The sequence below is a fragment of the Xenopus laevis genome, chromosome 2S, assembly GCF_017654675.1.
Source record: "Xenopus laevis strain J_2021 chromosome 2S, Xenopus_laevis_v10.1, whole genome shotgun sequence".
Lineage (NCBI taxonomy): Eukaryota > Metazoa > Chordata > Amphibia > Anura > Pipidae > Xenopus > Xenopus laevis.
In genome coordinates this window covers 78,002,358-78,020,975 of record NC_054374.1, presented here as the reverse complement: position 1 = coordinate 78,020,975, position 18,618 = coordinate 78,002,358, and the positions used below count along the sequence as shown (strand labels likewise).

At 38.6% G+C, this 18,618-nt stretch overlaps 1 protein-coding gene and 1 long non-coding RNA gene across 3 annotated transcripts; both read right to left on the bottom strand.

Annotated features, from left to right (window-relative positions):
• Positions 1-4,745: 4,745 nt before the first annotated feature.
• LOC108709581 lies at positions 4,746-6,799 on the bottom strand. Its single transcript, XR_001934656.1, has 2 exons — positions 6,633-6,799; positions 4,746-5,929 (listed from the first exon to the last, which is right to left on the bottom strand). It is a non-coding gene; the product is annotated as an uncharacterized LOC108709581 (long non-coding RNA).
• A 1,267-nt stretch (positions 6,800-8,066) lies between these two features.
• Positions 8,067-16,160, bottom strand: khdrbs1.S (KH domain containing, RNA binding, signal transduction associated 1 S homeolog). Of its 2 annotated transcripts, XM_018249565.2 has the most exons (9): positions 15,956-16,159; positions 13,944-14,071; positions 13,243-13,359; positions 12,671-12,817; positions 11,556-11,728; positions 10,663-10,855; positions 10,454-10,521; positions 10,290-10,348; positions 8,067-9,747 (listed from the first exon to the last, which is right to left on the bottom strand). In XM_018249565.2, exons 1-9 carry the CDS (start codon positions 16,047-16,049, stop codon positions 9,644-9,646), a joined length of 1,083 nt encoding a protein of 360 aa, XP_018105054.1. In that variant the 5' UTR covers positions 16,050-16,159; the 3' UTR covers positions 8,067-9,643. The 2 variants fall into 2 exon arrangements, with proteins under 2 accessions (XP_018105054.1, XP_018105055.1); XM_018249566.2 differs by lacking the exon at positions 10,290-10,348 and having other exon boundaries at positions 15,956-16,160.
• Between the last annotated feature and the right edge of the window lie 2,458 nt (positions 16,161-18,618).

Here is an 18,618-nt window from a genome sequence, read left to right as displayed (position 1 = left end):
TTGTTTTCTAAAGGTGGCCATACACGGGCCGATAAAAGCTGCCGACAGCTTATTGGCCCGTGTATGGGGGCCCCGACGGGCTTCCCCGATCAAGATCTGGCCGACTTCTCGATCGGATGGGGTTAAAAATCCCGCCGGATCACGGCCGCATCTGTTCGTTGATGCGGTCCCGCGATCCGACCGTTGGGCCCTAGGGCCCACGATCGGATCAGCCCGATACTGCCCACCTCAAGGTGGGCATATCGGAGGGAGATCCGCTTGTTTGGCGACATCGCCAAACGAGCGGATCTATCCGTGTATGGCCACCTTAACTTATAGATTGTTGTTTAAATCGAATTGCTGATTGGTTGCCATGAGCAACATCTCCAGAAATCTCTGCAGATATTTAACTCCAGTGTTAGTAAGAATGAGTAAGAAAAGTATTTTTTTTTTTACATAAAGTCATTTAACTTGTTTTAATTTCACAAAGACCCAAACAGCCCCCACCCACACCACCACCAGCTCACTGAACGTGACTTATTATGCCATTTTAACACCTCTGGCATTGCCAGAATCCACAGACTGCTGGGCCAGGTCTATGTCAGGCACTCGAGTTAGGGAAAGCCAGCAGATTCAGCCTGAAAAGTAAAAAGTGCAGGTATCAAAATCAAAGTAAAGTCAAAGTAAACTTTATTGTCATCTCAGCAGTATACGAATACACAGTGAGACAAGACTACGTGGCTCCAGCTAGTACATATCACAAAAAGGCACTTAAAAATACACAATAAATATGTAAACATGAAATTTGCAATATGTTGGCAGAGATTGGATATATACATGTGTAAACCTTTAGAATTGTGCAAATAAATTAACAGTTCACAAAGTTAAGTTCACAGTTCAGGTGTGTCTGGTCTGGAATGTAGTGGGAGGGCAGGCAGTGAGTTGAGGAGTCTGATAGCTTGTGGAAAAAAGCTTTCACGCAGCCTGGGTATAGAAAGTAGGGCAAGATGGTAGCAGTAGGAAACAATGTCTTCCATGAGGCAAGGTTGTGACAGATTTGGCCAGCCTGTTGGCTCAATTTAGTACAACATTTAGGGCCATACCAAGTTAGGCAAACAAGTTAGGCAAACAAGTTAGGAACCGCCATATGGGGTTTACCTTGACGTGGTATGGTGGCTTTTCAACTTTATGATCATAACTTTGTAACTAAAAACCCCTGTTTTGTAAACTTAATTTTGAGACAGGGGACTAGGAGATGTGCATTAAAACTAGCACTTCCATTATACTTAAATATACTATTACTTAGCCTTTAGAGTGCTTCCACACCCCCATTTTGTAGATTGATTTTTAGTTTAATAACAGGTGTCTGTATGGGCCCTACAGTGCACAGGTTACCTACCTGTCATTGGATATGTGTTGCAAGTGTCTGTGATCTGAGATACAGCCTCCTGTATGCACATCAACTAACAGGCCTATGAGAAAGCCTTCACAAGCAAAATGCGGCAGGTGTTTGCTCCACTGTGAGGTTCAGCAGTATGTGCTTGAATTGGTGGGGACTTTAGCACTTCAAGGAGTGGGCGGAATAGTGGCTAAAACTTTTTGTGCTGAATAGAGGTAACGCAGAACAGACCCTTGGTGCATCAATCACGGCAATACACACTTACCTTGTGGGTAACCGCTTGTTTCCAGTAATTGGTGCTGCAATACAAGTGACAGGGAATTGACCACCCAATCCCATATATACCCTCCTGATCCCCACCAAACCCTATACAATTTATGAGGGCATACAGGTTGATGTAAGATCTAGGTGGGACCAGTATAATACTTTATTATATATACGGCAATCCCTACAATTGTGATACCAGATCGTTATGCACTTCTATTTTTAAAAGTAATAATTCCCTCTTCATTTTAAAGGAGCTATAAAATGTTATGTTTTAATTGGGTAATTTCTTGACATATCAGTGGAATGTGAACTGCTTATTAGATAATTTGGCACTCTATGCACATCATATCAGTGCTTTACCAATTAACCATTTATATTTATTAATTTACTTTTATAAGGCACAATGACACTTGATTTTAGTTTGCACTCAATGAATTTATTTATGGATTGAAGTGATAATGAATTAATCACATTTATTAGTAGGGATGCACCAAATCCACTATTTTGGATTCGGCCAAATCCCCGAATCCATTTTGGAAGATTCAGCCGAATACCTAACAAATCCTAATTTGCATATGCAAATCAAGGGCAGTAAAGGAAAAAAAGTGGTTTACTTCCTTGTTTTGTAACAAAACGTCAGTATACTCATATGTTTTATTTTTTGGTGTTAAATTAAGCAAAGCAATTTTTGGGGCATGGTGCAATAGATAGAGTACATATCGTGCTAATTTCCCCAAATACAAGCTTCCAAACCTGTTTTACCTGTGGGCATTCCCACCACATGTGCATATATGTCCCTGCCTCCCCACAGCCCCTAAAACGTAAAGAGGATACATCATTTGCATTTTGTGGACTTTTTCTGGTGTTATATATCATCTTGCAATTGTTTTATAGCCACTCGTCTAATAAAGTATTAATTTAAAATATTTTGATATATATGACTCCAAGATTTCTCATCTATTGGAGTACCTACATCGTCTTCCCATTTGGATTGAAACCTGGGGGACATATTATCCAATTCGTGGGTCAAATTATAATATAGTCGAGAAATGTCTATATTTTAACCATTGAATTCTCTAAGTAGCGGAAAAACAAACTTTTCCACAAAAAAAAAATTTCAGCCAGGGAATTTGCCTTTCTTGGCAAGTTGAGTAATAGGGAGTACTATTAGAATGTGCTTGATACAAGAGAATGCCTGTGCTGCATTCATTTTTGGATACCTCTCTGTATAGGTTATGAGACAAACTCTAGGGTTAGTGGCAGAGTATTCCATTCCTTCCCACCCCCTACACTTACACACTCCATTGTTTACTAGACTGAATTCCCTGCTGGCCTCTTGCATGGGGACTACATGAGCATTGTGGTTTGGGGCAAGCTACTTGGTGAGTACACAAACTAATCAAATAGAAGCTAGAGAAATCAAATACAGATGTAAAACTTATACAGTGTAACAGGAACATCCCACCAAGGTTTATTATGTATATAACTTATGTATATAAAGAAAATGATGGTTTTTCTGGCAGCAGGGTGATTTACCCCAATTTTTCTATATATCTATAACCTTGTTATGAGCTAAGGCAGACAGGTCTGATTGCCAGTTAGGGTGAGATTTGAGGATAGTGCCTATTTGTGTCCTGGGGAGCCTTGTAACCCAAGCATTAAATAAGTTACAAAAGCAGACCCTTCAACAGAACTTTATTTTCTTAGTAGAAGTGTAAAACATATAGGCTGTTTTGGAAGCAAAGAGAGGACCAACTTCGTATTGACTGGTTTAGGAATAAGATGTTGTGCTGACTGATGTTCCAATAGTATTGGCCATAAAGTAAATTTTGTATACTTTGAAGGGTGCTGTTATATTACATTTTATTTAATAATGTAAAGATGGAATATTAAAGGTTCCAGTTTTTTTCATAAATAACTTACCATTCCAGTTTAGTACACTCAAAATTATTAGAGTAGAAAAAAAAGTGAGGTAGTTCATAGCTTTTGCCTTTCCTTCTCCTTTAAAGAAATCTAATCTACCTGGCAGTACAATTGATTTAGGCGGAGAATGCTAGAGCTCTCACTTAAATAAAACCCTTTTCTGAATATTAAGATGGGTCATACATTTCTCATTTCCTATCTTTGACTTCCAGATTGGTGTTTTACAAAATACAACACTCTGTAGTAGGTCAGGAAAGGCCATGTGTCCAGTAGACTTGAGAATGGGAAAAATTCCTGTATGACTAGCTCAGAACTATGTAGGGGTGTGAAACAAAAATAATGTCACCAAAAGTAATTAGACAAAATTTCCACATGCCATGGCACAATATCCATGTTATGTGATTCTAACAACACAGGCAGAACTTCAGCTTTAACTGCATCACATCTAAATCTGCAGTCCCCTGCAAAACACCTTTAACTGCATCACATCTAAATCTGCAGTCCCCTGCAAAACACCTTTAACTGCATCACATCTAAATCTGCAGGCCCCTGCAAAACACCTAAGTAGTATCACGTTGAAGCTAAGTGCAAGCGTCATCAATTACATCCTTATATTCTTTGAGTTCAGCATTTGTAAGTTACTATTTCTGTCCCTGACGCTAACCTAGATTTAACTCAGTGTAACTGAATTTATTCAGCAGGGATTATGTAGAAAACAAATACTGGCAAACCATTTCCCACCACCGCTCAACCTTGTTTCATTGTGAAGCAATAGATTCTGGGACTCAAAGCCCTTCTGCTTTCTGTAGCAGGTTGTGCACAGTTCTCCAGAAAAGAAGAGACTTCTAGTCCCAGAATCCAACAACAAGGTGAGGGATGACTAACTACACTGAACTTAAGTAGAAAGGCTGCACATTATATTTAAGGCTGCACATTATATTTAAGAGTTCTGTTCCATTCTAAGAGACCACATCCCCTTAGCAGTAAATATCTGTGCCACTAGCAGTCCCCTCTCTTTTCAATAGATGCTGCTGTCAGTTGCCTGAGAACATTCTGAGCATATGCAGTGTTGCATTCATAAAATGCCCCATCAAAATCCAAGATGGCTCCCGAGTATAACTTTGAAGACCTGGATGATTATACTTAGTCTAGGGGAAAAAAAAAAACTGTACACAGGTTTGGTACACATACAGAAAGGGGATTTATTGTTACTATTTGTACACAATGATCACAAATTTTTACATTTCTTGATTGATTTATGACTTGTTACACACCAAGGAGTACCATTAATTTCCCCAATTGGCTGGCTATGCTCCCAGTTAAAATGGAACATACATTTGGGCTTCTAATCCATAAAGGAAAGGGTAATTGTTTGTCGCCAAATGAAATTACTGACTTAGTTGGTTTAATTTTAAAGAAACATTATATTCCTGCAGGTTATCTTAATATGCAACCTGGCTCTTCATTTAAAGGGATTCTGTCATAATGTTTATGGTGTAGTTTTTATTGCTAAAGTACAGTTTACGCTGCAAATAATTCACTCTGCCATGTAAAATGTCATTCCTAACTCAACAAGTGTATTTTTTTTTTTTGTAATGTTGGTGTGTAGGCAGCAATCTCGGGTAATTTTGCCTGGTCCTGTGCTTTTAGAGCCAGCACCTAGATGGAAATGCTTTCAGGCAGGCTATGTGCTTTCAGGCAGGCTATGGTTTCTGTAACTGGAGTCACAGTGGGACATGGATTTTAATTACAGAGTGCTGTTCCCAGGGAGCCATTATCTGGTTACCTTCCCATTGTTCTTCTGATGGGCTGATGGGGGTGGGGGGGTGGGGTGATAATTCCAACTTGCAGTGCTGCAGTAAAGAGTGACTGAAGTCTCAGAGCACAAGTCATATGACTGGGGACACAGACATTATGTCTAGCCCCATGTCCAATTTCAAAATTAAATATAAAGAAATCGGTTTGCTCTTTTGAAAAACGAATTTTAGTGCAGAAGTCTGCTGGAGCAGCACTATTAACGGATGCATGTTTTCCCTTAACAGTATCCCTCTAACTTTTGATTGATATCCTTTTTCTTGCTTCCTCTACAAGTTAAAGCTACCTTTACAAATCTCTTCATGGTCTCAGTGTTCACTGGTACATCTTTGTACAGGCTATGAAAATTCACTATTATCGCTGCAGCACAACTTGCTTTGGCGCAGAGTTGTCATTCCTGGCTTCATGGTCTATACATCAAGATTAATCCTCAGATGTCCGGAACTAGATCTCTCCAAAGCTTGCTTCTCAGTATCAGACTTTTTCCAAGCACCCATTTTTGGTTTGGCCATAAGTTCCAGAATCACGGAACAGATTTCTTAGATTCTGAGGAAAGGGTGGTAAAAACAAAAATCATGAATAATTTCTCCTGACATTCAAATATTTGCTTCTCTTCTTACTACAGGTATGGGAACGGCTATCCAGAATGCTCAGATCATGGGGTTTTCCAGATAGCGGATCTTTCCGTAATTTGGTTTTTAAGTCCACTTGAAAATAATTTTTACATTAAATAAACCCAATTGGCTGGTTTTGCTTCCAACAAGGATGAATCAAACCTTAGTTTGAATCAAGTACAAAGTACCATTTTATTATTAAAGAGAAAAAGAAAATATTTTTTAATAATTATTTGGATAAAACTGAATCTATGGCAAGTGGCCTTCCTGTATTGCGAAGCTTTCTGAGCTTTTGGAGAACTGATCCTATACTGTACACACACGAGATGGCAACTACCACCCTAACAGTCAAGATTCCTGTCACACGAGATGGCAACTACCACCCTAACAGTCAAGATTCCTGTCAGTTAGCAGTCTCTAGTAATTAAACCAAGAGTGGTCAAATGCTTTTAAACAGATATTTAACACAATTCCTTCAGCTTTATTCCTGAAGCAAAAAAAAAAAAAAGCTTGAAGTAAAAATGGCTATACATTGTTGCTAAATTCATGCGTGCTTTAGACTTGCTTCAATCTCTTGCACGTTTGTAAGTAGAAATACTAGAACACAAAGCAAGTGCATTAAAGGGGTTGTTCACCTTCCAAAACACTGTTGTTTTTAAGATTCCCCAGATAGACTTTTTTCAATTACGTTCCTTTATTTTTTTTTTACGGTTTTTCCAAAATTTAAGTTTAATGTTCGTGTCGCTGGTGTTTCAGTCTGGCAGCTCAGTAATTCAGGAAATTATATAAGAGGGTCTATATCACCCACCTGAGTAAAAATCTCCAAGAAGATCCACATACATATCCTGTGAAGCAAGAGAAACGTGTAAATAATATATAGTTACACATCTATGAGAAATTAGCATGAGCATCTTCCAAAGCAGCATCACACCCAAGAACAAGGGAAAAGAAAATGAAAGATGGGGGAAGGGAGCATATAAAAGTCAGGAGTGAACAAGAAGTAGCACAGCGTTGCCAATAACTGAACACATTTCCCCCCCCTTCCTTTTATTGCAAAATGCAGACTTAATTTACAAGCATTAAAGCAACTTGGAAATCTTTTTATAATTACATTGAGAGTGGAAATAGTTACAAATGATCTATTTTATATACACTGGCTTTTAAAGCTTCTGGCCATGAAATATTACACAGTCTGCTTTCAGTTTATATGGACATTTAAAGTTTACCATTAATGGCCTGCGCAGTTTAACCAGCACCGACTGGCAAACGGGTACAATACATTCTCGTTGTCAGTAGTGATTAAACTGCACAGATTTCTGTAGATGCATTAACGTGTGGAGAGTGGTATTAGGGAATGCTTTTACCTTGTTTGCGATGCATGATTTACAGATCCTGAGTGTCTTGGCGGGATTTTTCTTTTCTTTATAAAGGTTTAGGAACCTTGCCATTTCTACGATGTCCACAGCCCAGTGGGAAATCTCCGGCCTTTATCACATTAAACTACAAGTAACCTTTTTCCTCTTTGGTTTCTCATCTAGTTAGTATTTTTTTTCATCTTCCATACCAGCTTTTGTCAGGTTACCACCCACCATTAAGCCTCCTAGGAAAAAAAATCCTAGGAGGGGCTCTAAAAAATTTGCATTTTAGAGAGAAACGGCTACGTTTTTTTTACTGGTGAAAGGACAACCAAATTGCTTTAAAATTTTGTCAATGCAGAAGCCTAGTCTTGCCCTAGAACAAAAACAGGCGACCTAAAGCCCAATAAAATGGGACAAATTAACTAAAAGCCTAATATTTCTCCCAGGAAAAAGCAAAACACAAATGAAGCCCTCGCAAAGAATAGACTGATGACTTGGCGGTGCAGTTTTTGATGCAATTTTGTATAAGATAAGCATAAGTTGTCACCTTGCAGGGATATTTTAATTTTGTTTTTGTTTGTTTTTTTTTAACCAGACAAAGGCCAGAAGATCCATTTAAAAGAGCATCTGAAGGGAGGCTTTTTACCCTGTGACATAAGTTACATTTATTGTTTAAAAGAGAAATAGAAAAAACAGATTTATTGGATATCATGAAGTGAACAGCACATTTGCTTTATTAAGTTAAGAAGCAAAGAAACTCTTCTGACAAATGTTTGCAAACATTTAAAAAAAAAAGAATTCACCTTTTTAGGCAGGCTTTATGTACTCTTCCTAAATAGGTTACTAACCTATATATGCACAAATATTAATTACAAACTGCAGTTTATATATTTTTAACTGCCATGACAATTTAACAAAGCCACAATACTTCCACTTTTATACCATGTACTGTAATGGGGGAGAATTTTCTCCAGAAATCATAAATGCCTAAAATTAAGACATGTCCGTAAACTGAGAATGTCACAATCCCCAGTTAAAGTATCGCATTGTTTAAATGTGCAAAGAAAACCCGATGCTGAATGAAATGCTAGCTTCTGCTCAGATAAAGACTTGCATTACTATTTAACACAGGAACACCAATGCCAAACAGACCACACAAAGGTGTCAAATGAAGAACACCATTTCCCCACTTTCTAATTGAACATCTTATAAATTACACAATCTTAAACTGGTAAAAATTTCTTGAAAAACAGCACTTTCAAGTGCAAATGACTTGCAAAAAGATCTTTTACACATTCTTGCACAAAAAAAATCTTTGTATTTTCAGTTTTCCTTTTATAGACTAGCACCCCATAACCCACAAAGAAGATTAAAGGGACACTATCATCAAACTAAAAGGCTTGATTTGTGGCCGAAAGATAAATATGTAATATTGAGCAGACTGAGCTAAAAAAAAGATTTAAGAATTACTAATCATGCTTCAGTTTAAGTTGAGACTATTCAATTCCTTGTTGTGACAAGTAGTTTTTGTTTCTCAAACTTTATATATCGTTTGCAGATCTAGAACAAAGAACGGTGCATAATAGTGGGATATAAAAACAGATCTAAAAAGTTATTTTAACGTGCGATTTGAAACCCTCTGTTCCAATTGTAATTTCAGGGGAATTGTGATGATAGCATCCCTTTAGTTGGGTACAGCTTGTATTTAATTTACAGTATTTACAGCTGAATGTTTTACTTTGTTTTTAAGGTTTTTCTCACCTCCCTATTTGTGCATTAGTGAATTAAGACAACATTACCCAAGTTTTGTCCATAAGGTTTAATAACATAAAGTGGATTTTAAGTACAAAGTCAAAAGTTTTGTTTTTAAACAGCATACAATATTACAGCTACAATTTTTAACTACTGAAAGTAATGGGATTTTGAGATGCAGCTTAGTTCAGGACAAAGAACCTAAAGCTAACATTTATTGGTTTGTTTGTTTTTTAAAGAGACTTGTTTTGAAGTCATTTTGAAAAACTACCTTTTAACGCAGCTAGGTTTTACATGTAATGCATTTTGTTTTTTGTTTGTTTTTTTTAACAACGCAAAGTAAAATGATCTAAATATTAAAAAAAAAAAAATCTGCCTATTTCAGATTTGCTCCATGTTTTAAAATTGTCCTTTCAAAGGAATTTGGGAGAAGGGAGGTTCACAGAGCACAGAGAATTTACTTGTGTATTGTGGGTTTTGGAACAGGAAGTCCCGAACACAAGCCATCGGAAATATGGTTTGGATGAGTAGGATGTTCAGAAGCGCCCATAGGGATGTTCTCGGTATGCTCCACCCTTCAAAGCTCGTGAGGAAGGAACCTTCAGTGGTGGTGGTCGTGATCCATTCCAATTATCTTGCCCTTATAAACACATTGATAAACACATTAAAAACTACAAAATAGCCATAGGCCTTACTGGTCATACTTAAATAATGATTGTTTTGTGCTTCAAGCCTTTAAATTTGACGGTGGTTCATAGATTAAAAAAGGTTGGGGAGTCCTGTTTGCTGACCAGATTACATTTTTGGTATAAAATGGATTAAATATGACATATATATTCAGGAATAGCCAATTATAGGCTAGTGACATCTTTGTACACTATGACAGGAGATGTGAAATTAAAATGTAACTTCTTTATGACATGAGCTTGTCCAGTTGGGCCTACACAAAATAGGTGCATACACACTATCTGAAGTCATTCTAAAGAACATGTGCACCACCAACTATGGAAAGCAGAATCCATCCCATCACAATGGAACTTAGTGAGGGACAAGGAGTTTGGTGAATAAATCCCTTTGATCACACAGACACTATCTATATGCCTTGCTATAGAGCTATCAGACTAACTAGATGGTTATGGACCATATCTACCCATTTCTGGATTACAAGATGCTTTAGTTTACCATAATTCTCATATGACTCGGGACCCTCTCCATGACCATAATCATAATATTCGGTCTCTCTGAAAGTTTAAAACAAGCCAAAAAAAATTGTTACAATTTCAGTAGAATAAATATAATACAGAAGTTAAAAACAACACTAGAAACAGAGTTAAAACAAAACTCACCCTTGGCTTTGACTGTAATATCCCTCATAACCTTCATAGCTTGGCTCTGCGTAAGAGTCTTCATAACCCTAAAAACATGAATAAAATACTTTGTTTTTTTGTTTTTTTAATACCTGCACTCCAGTGGAGAGTTACATTTATAATGGCAGTATATAGCAGTAGAGCAAACCTATATATAGACCAGGTCCTCAATCATATGTGATACTTACATATTCATCATATGTTTCAGGTGCAGGAGGTGGAAGGGAGATTCTTTGGATAGCTGCACCACGGGCTCTTCCAGCAGGGGCACCTCGAGAAGCAGATGGAGGTACAGGACGGCTTGCACTGGCACCACGTGTTATGGCTCCACGACCAGGGGCACCTCTTGGAACAAGAGGGCGAAGAGGCCCAGCCCTTCCTCTGTTAATATAAATTAAAACACTCAAAACTACTCACATAACATATCCAAAAGTTTGACTATCATGTACATAAATGTTTGTCTGAAAGGGGTGGTTCACCTTTATGTTAACTTTTAGTATGTTCTAGAATAGTCAACTCTAAGCAACTTTGCAATTGTTCATTATTTAGAAATTCCTTACTATTTTCAGCTTTCAAATGGGTGGGCCATTGACCCCATCTAAAAAAAAAAATGCTCATCAAGGCTACTTTTTACTACTAGTCCGTATATTCAGACACCATCCAGAGTGGATATATCGATTCTATCCATATTTCAGACACTTATTCAAATAAATACATGGTTGCTAGGGTAATTTGGCCGACATGCCAAACCACAAATAAAAAAAAAAAAGCAAATTATCTCAGAATATCACTCTACATCATACTAAAATTTAACTTGAAGGTGAACAAGATCTTTAAATGGGAAGGAGGGCTGACGGGAGAGTGGAACCAAAGTGCTACACATCGGCAAAGCTCCTTACACCTAGCAATCCTTGGGAAGGTGGAGTTATATTCCTAAGACAAAACCCGAGAATGCTGCGAGGGGTTGTATAACAAAGTCTCCACTTGAACCAGTGTCATGAAAAGGAGGACACATGAGCAAGTTTTACTATATGGTACAAATTAAAAATTGTATACAGGCAAGCGCTGCCTACGCTATTACCTAGAAGAAGGAGCTACAGGAGGTGGAGGGCCCCCTCGGCCCCTGGTTGGTCCACCTCTTGATCCTCCTCGGGTTTGCTCTGGTGGTGCTCCATTAAGATAAGAAAGATCCATAAACTGATCCTGGCAGATATCATCCATCATGTCCTGGTATGGAAAAGACTCAGGTGTCAGCTAAAATAAATTTAAAAAAAAAAAAAAAAAAAAAAAGGTTACTCAAGACTTTGCTAATAAATATTCTTTAAGGTTTGAAAATTTAAAGTTATCCCTGCTATGCAATATCCCAGTTACAACCCTCTTCGTCTAACCACATAAAATGACATCAGTTTACACATTACACAGTTTATCAACCTTTAAATTTGTAACAATTTTGTGAGGAATTATTGCAATGCTTGGTTAAAGGGGAACTAATGTCTAAAATAGAACAACTCGAGAATGCTGTATTTTGTATACTAAAACTTACTGCACCAGAAGCCTAATAAAACAAATGCTTTATGTCTTCAAAGTTTCCTGCAGGGATTCATCTTGTAACTGTTTTACACCATCTCTGCAAGTCCAAGACCACGCCATTGTCATGATTAATGCAGCACAAGTCGAATAATCAATATAGCACGTCAAATAATATCTGCCATAGAAGCCGATACAGCAAGACTAATTAATAATCGGAAATTGCAGACGGCACTGGGTCTGCAGATACTAATCTCTACACGGTCGCCGGTTTTAAAGAATGATAGTTTCCCTGCAGAGCAGTTCGGGACCATCTGAAGTTCCCTATTCTCGTCAGTCAGAGCAAGTAAAACGAAGGTGGAATTTTAGTACCGGTAGGTTTCTTATAAAAATGGTACACGTGTTTTCATTAAAGTATATTGGAGATAGATTTCTTACATTAAAGTAAAAATGGGATTTTTGCCTTTACATCCCCTTTAAACAGGTGCAAATAAAAATACTCCCCACTTTGCTTTAAGACAATACCTGACAAAAACACAAACCTACATATCTACTTTCATTCTGCTTTAGTTCAGGTTTAAAATGCAATATTAAATTTAGATATTGTGGAAAACAAATCACAGTAAGATACATTACAAAAATACTGTTCTAAACAAAAAAATAACATACCGGAACCAAGAACTTTTTAACTTCTTCCATTGCATGTGCCATACGTGTATAAGATTCACATGGTGGTCCAAAGACCTCTATGAACACATGAAGGTCCATGTTCAGATGGCTGTATTTGGGGTCCCCTCCTTTCCGCAGCTGCTCTTCCTGAAATTGAAGTGATTATTAGCATGGGTTGTTCCTTTACACATTAATGGAAAAGGAAAGTTTTAATCACTGGGGGTGACAAATGTAATGGTTGCTGTTAAAACATCTACAAAGAATCAATTGTTTGGCTATTCTACTGGCTCCACAAATTAGCAGGCTGAATAAAATCTGAATCTCTACCGGCCCCACATACATAGATAGATAAGATCTGCGCCACAACATCCATATACCAGCAAATTTTTATTTTCCCCATAGAGAAACAACCACCTCAATATTGGGACACCTAGCAATAATCAGACTTCGGGTCTGCACTAGTGTTGATGACCAACTTTTTTGGAAGAAACCATTCTCCCCTTAACAGCATTGTTTGTTTTTTATCTTAAAGGTATGAATGTGCACAGTGCAAAAAGCAATTTAGCACTTACCTTTGCCTTATCTCGCATTGATCCCTTGCCAAGAACAGAGATTTTCGCTCCAGTATCCTCCTGTAGCCTTTTGATTGTGTTTCCCTGTGGTCCAAGGATCTTTCCAACAAAGTTAAACTACAAAATAGAGGAAAATAATCAGAAGAAGAAATTTGCTCTACAGTGGAAAAATTATGCGCCTACCAAGTTAAAATACACTCAAGCACAAGTTTTATTCATTAACACAAGAATTTCATAATACGCCTTTAATTTCATGTATGGAGCTAGTGAAAAAACTTGAATGTCAGAAAGGCTGCAAACAACTCAATATTGATCCAAGGACTTCCCCCATTGACTAAAACAGCAATTTGGCAGGTCTTAGCTGGTGAATAGTCGTATTTGAGTTCTTAAAGGGCCCGTATATGATACATTTTGAAAATCTAATTCAAATCTTTAAAAAAAAAAAAACTAGAACCAAATTTGAAAAAATATGGCAATGCCCTTATAGAGGAACATGAGGCACCAGACAGGTAATGTTAAAGCATTGGGAAAATACTTTATGGCAAAATTACAAGTAGCATGCAAAACCAATATTATGATGATGTAAAAAAGGTTTAATTTCTGGTATCAGTATCTCTTTAATGTCGGGAATGTGTATTGAATGTTTATTATAGCAACTCTGGAATATAAACACTCAAATTGTTTCCTACAGTTTATGTTACCTTGGGATACAGTTTGACTGGGATCAAAATACGCTCTTTTAATTTCATGTTTTTATGGGAAAATAAGTCCAGATAAGTGTCTTCTTCCTCCTTCTTAGCATCTCCTCCCTTCTTCATTCTTTCAATCTCTGTTGAAATTTTTAAAAAAATGAATAAATGATTTAAAACTGAACAGGGGTGAGTAATCCAAACAAAGGTAGCAGATTGGTATTATGTACATTTGAAAGACTTCAAAGTTGATGTAGACTTCATTTTGGATTAGTAAACACATTAGGTTGTGCTGTGTAAAGGTGATCCCACACAGCACTAGAAATTTGAGAATGTTGAGGGATGTCCATGCCAAACACTGGAAATCCAGACCAATGGCATAAATTACACAATATTAATGATTTATAAACTCTGCTAATATAGCGGCGCTATATAAATAGTAATAAAGCCAGTGCATCCACATTGTGAAGTGGATAACAGACCACAAAGTGCCAGTGGTAAAAAGAAAAATGAAGATAGCCTCACAACTGATGAATAAAGTAATTGAACCTTCTTACAGAAGGAAAAACATTTTTAAAAAAAGTACAGAAAATGATTAAAGCTTCTGTGGTGTTGAGGGATGCACTGAATCCAGGATTCGGCCTTTTTCAGCAGGATTCAGATTCGGCCGAATCCTTCTGCCCAACCGATCCCTAATTTGCATATGCAAAATTAAGGGTGGGGAGGCAAAACAAGGAAGTAAAAAATGGTTTCCCCTTCCCACCCCTAATTAGCATATGCTAATTAGGGTTCGGTATTCGGCCAAATCTCTAACGGATTTGGGCGAATCCAAAATAGCGGATTCAGTGCATCCCTAGTGGTGTTCAAAATAAAACCCGAGCAAAGTACAAAGGCTATAAATTCACAAAAACATTGATCACATTGATGCAGTTCCAAAGTTGTCTTTCTAACCAAACCAGTTTACACAAAGATCGTAACTTTCCCCAGTGTCGAATTAAATAAAAAAGTGTAACCAATGATTTCTAACATTCGTTCTAACGGATGAGTCTTTAGGGTGACATGCAGGAGATTTGTTTTTGTTCTATAGAAAAATAAATAGGCACACACACACACAAAGGGGTTTATACCCTGAACTCCTCTAGACAAAGAACAGCTGCCAGCAGAGGGAGGAATTTGTCAGCATCTCTCATGGAACAAAGAAACATCTTTGTAGAAACCATGGTGCACAAGTTACCACTTCTATAAGCGCTGTGTACTTTGTATATAGCAATTGTGTTTGTAAGAGACACAGTAGGAAGTCCCTACCCCATAGAGCATATAAGTGGGTGGCTTACATACAGGCACAAATCAGGATAGCTGCTTATAACAAAAGAACACACACGAAAAGGGGGTGAAAAACTGGCAGCCTCTCCTGTATCAGATCAGAGATAATATTCAGTGTATACAGCCCATTGTATAGGCAATGCATATTTACTGTATTAGATGCTGCTATGAAGGGTGAGCCAGGCTGAGATCCTGGTTAAATAACTGATCTATTGTTACATGGGGGCAGTTACAATGTTGCCACAAAGCTGTCGCTTCATTATGATCTAAGAAGGGCCTCACTAAACATTGGCTTTTCAAACGCCGTAAATAGAAAGCAATAAATAACGCGGCCTGCGTGCTTCCAGTGGGTTAGGCCGCATTCAGCAGCAGACAAGGTTAGGCCTCAGTAAAACCCAGTAGAGGTAACATGGTTTAGGCAGTCCTTGAATTGCATGTTCAAGTTCGAACAGCAGCTGCAAAAACACGATGAAAGGGGGTGGGGGTCCCAAGCAACAGCTCCTTATAGCGCGCAGCAAGCGCAAAGCCGCCATTATTTTTCCAAACTCACACACGCCACATGGCCAAACATACCAGGCCCAAAGACAAATTTATTCCCACCAGGGGGTCTAGTGCCCCAGTCCCCCAGCCTACTCCCTTTGTCCTCGGCCACGCCAAACCCATTCACCCAAACAAGTCCCCGCCTGACTGCCCGCTCTCACCCTTGCCCAGAAGGCTCATGGCGTGCGTAAACGATGGGTCAAGGCTGTCCTTTTCAGCCATCAGCTCGGGTAAGTATTTGGTCTCGGTCTCCATGATGCTCAGTCACGTCTTACTGTTCTGCTCTACTCTGTGCCGGGCTTGGAAAGAAAATCCGCTTCTGCTAGTGCGGCCTCAACAAAAGAAGAGATTGTACTCGAGCACCGCCCACCGGAAGCGACGTAACACCAAGAGGGGGAGGGGTAGCGCGAATTAAAACTGCGCGCTAGGGAACACGGGATTTCCGTCTTTGTACAAAGAAAGGATGTTAGCGATTTATAGATTGAAATTATGGTGTGGTAAACATGGATGCTGTGTATTGAAAGGCCTACGGATAATGGAGTCTGGCTTACTTTACAATTGTAGGCTACTCTGGCGCCTGATTCCTGAAGGGAACCTAGATGTAAAATCAAATGCCATGATATTTAGTAATAGACTTAGAATTTACGCTCCTGTAAATGCATTAAAAAAACACAAGTGTGGATATATTTTAATAGCCTTGCAACCCAAAAGAGTTGTCTTTGTATGTTCTGTTAGGGAATAATCCAAAGACCGGAGATCACCGAGGTAAAAGGAATAATCCAGGTTTATTATTTATATAATAAACATACACGAGCTACGTGGGTTCTGATACACAAGTAGGTCAGAACTGAGAAACAAAAGATTGACCACACCATTTCAATGGGAAAAGGCCTCTCTAGGGAGAAAAGGGAGTATTGCCAAGTATCTATCATAGTGTCTCAGTGTACAATTAGCTAGTGTTAGCTAGCTATGTGAACGAGAAGGGAGTAACATAGTGGGAGAGCTTCAAGGCCAGGGCACCTGCTAGAAGCAAAAGGATAACATAACATACTACTGATAAGGACCTTCTCAGATGGCACACTGTCTCCTGGGTAGTCTTGAAACAGTTCATAGAAGGGCCCCATGGGCACTTTGAAACTGCTCAGTCTACCTTGGAGGTGGGCTTAGGAATGCGAGGGGCCATCTAGGGCCTGCAAGACTTTTCCTTCCACAGTTCTATAAAAGATCATGGATAAATGGAAGCGAAATATTTCACTGAGAAAATACGCTCATAGACTATAAGGGCAGAGACACACGGTCAGATTCGGGGGGGGGGGTTAGTCGCCTGTAGGGTTGCCACCTTTTCTGGAAAAAAATACCGGCCTTCCTATATTCTTGCCATTTTTTCCTATTAATAACATTGGCATCAAGCATCATTTATACTGGCCAGGCTGGTAAAATACCGGCCAGGTGGCAACCCTAGCTTTCCTGCCAGCTAGAATGTAAATCGCCAGCTGGACGGCACTCGGATCACATCGTTTTCCGAAGTTGCCTCACAAAGAAACTTCGGGCGACTTCAGAAAAAGGAGCACTCCGAGTGCCATCCAGTCAGAGATTAGACACCCCCAAAGAAGAGGAGATTTGACGCTGGGCGACTAATCTCACTGAATCTGACCGTGTGTCGCTGCCCTAATGGTTAGTCAAAGAGAACAAACTTTGACTTCAATGTGCTTGGCAACTTTGTTGCCTTGTATACAATTGTTTGCGTATGCGAAATAGGGCAGATTGGCCCATCACTAATTTCATGGAAGTAGCTGTTTGTATGGTGTAATGCAAATCTGCCATCAGAAACCCTGTGCTTCCTCTGTAGCCCTATACAAGAGGGACATTTGTGGCCCCTATTCATTTAAAGGGGTTGTTCGCTATTAAATTTAGTATGATGTTGAGAGTGATATTCTGAGCCAGTTGCTTTTCACTTCTTATTATTTGTAGCTCTTCAGTTTGCAATTTCAGCAATCTGGTTGCTAGGTTAATTTGGATTTATTGCACTGATTTAACTGAGAACTGAGTAGAAAGATGAATAATAAAATTAGCAAAAACAATGAATTTATAGCCTTACTTCATCCCTTTCCAACCTGATCCAAAGTTTTCAATTATTAGTACAGGTATGGGATCCGTTATTCTGAAACCCCTTATCCAGAAATATGCGAATTAAGGATAGGCCATCTACTATAGACTCCATTTTATCCAAATAATCCACATTTTTAAAAATGATTTCCTTTGTCCTTAGCCTGCATCCTCCAAACCCCACAATTCCCTGCACACATGATTTCAATAAGGAACGGAACATCAAAATGCAATGCATTGTGGGTTATGTAGTTATGTGGGACTCTTTTATAAAATTTTGGTTTGGAAGCCAGAGTTTCCCTTTAAGGTATTAAGATACAAAATACAGAAATATCCATTATCCAGAAAGCCTCAGGTCCCCATTCTTGATAACAGGTCCCATACGTATAGTATATTGATTTTGCAATATACTGGTACCGTATAATAATAAAGATGGTGATTCTGGACCAGGGCACACGTGAAGCAGTGCAGTCAATCTGCTTTTTCTTGCCAGGGTCAGTGACTTAACAACCAGATTGAATTTTCACTTATAGTCTCAAAATAGGCAAAGTAGGAAGGCGATAAATTGATGCAAAGAATTCCCGCATACACCGGCGCAGTTCCAGACTTCCACAGGGAACCAATTATCATAAAAGCAGCTTTATTATAACACACTAAGTGGTACAAATATTTTGCAGTGGGTGAGCAGGACTTGCGTGTTTCTTGCCTAACTACTCAG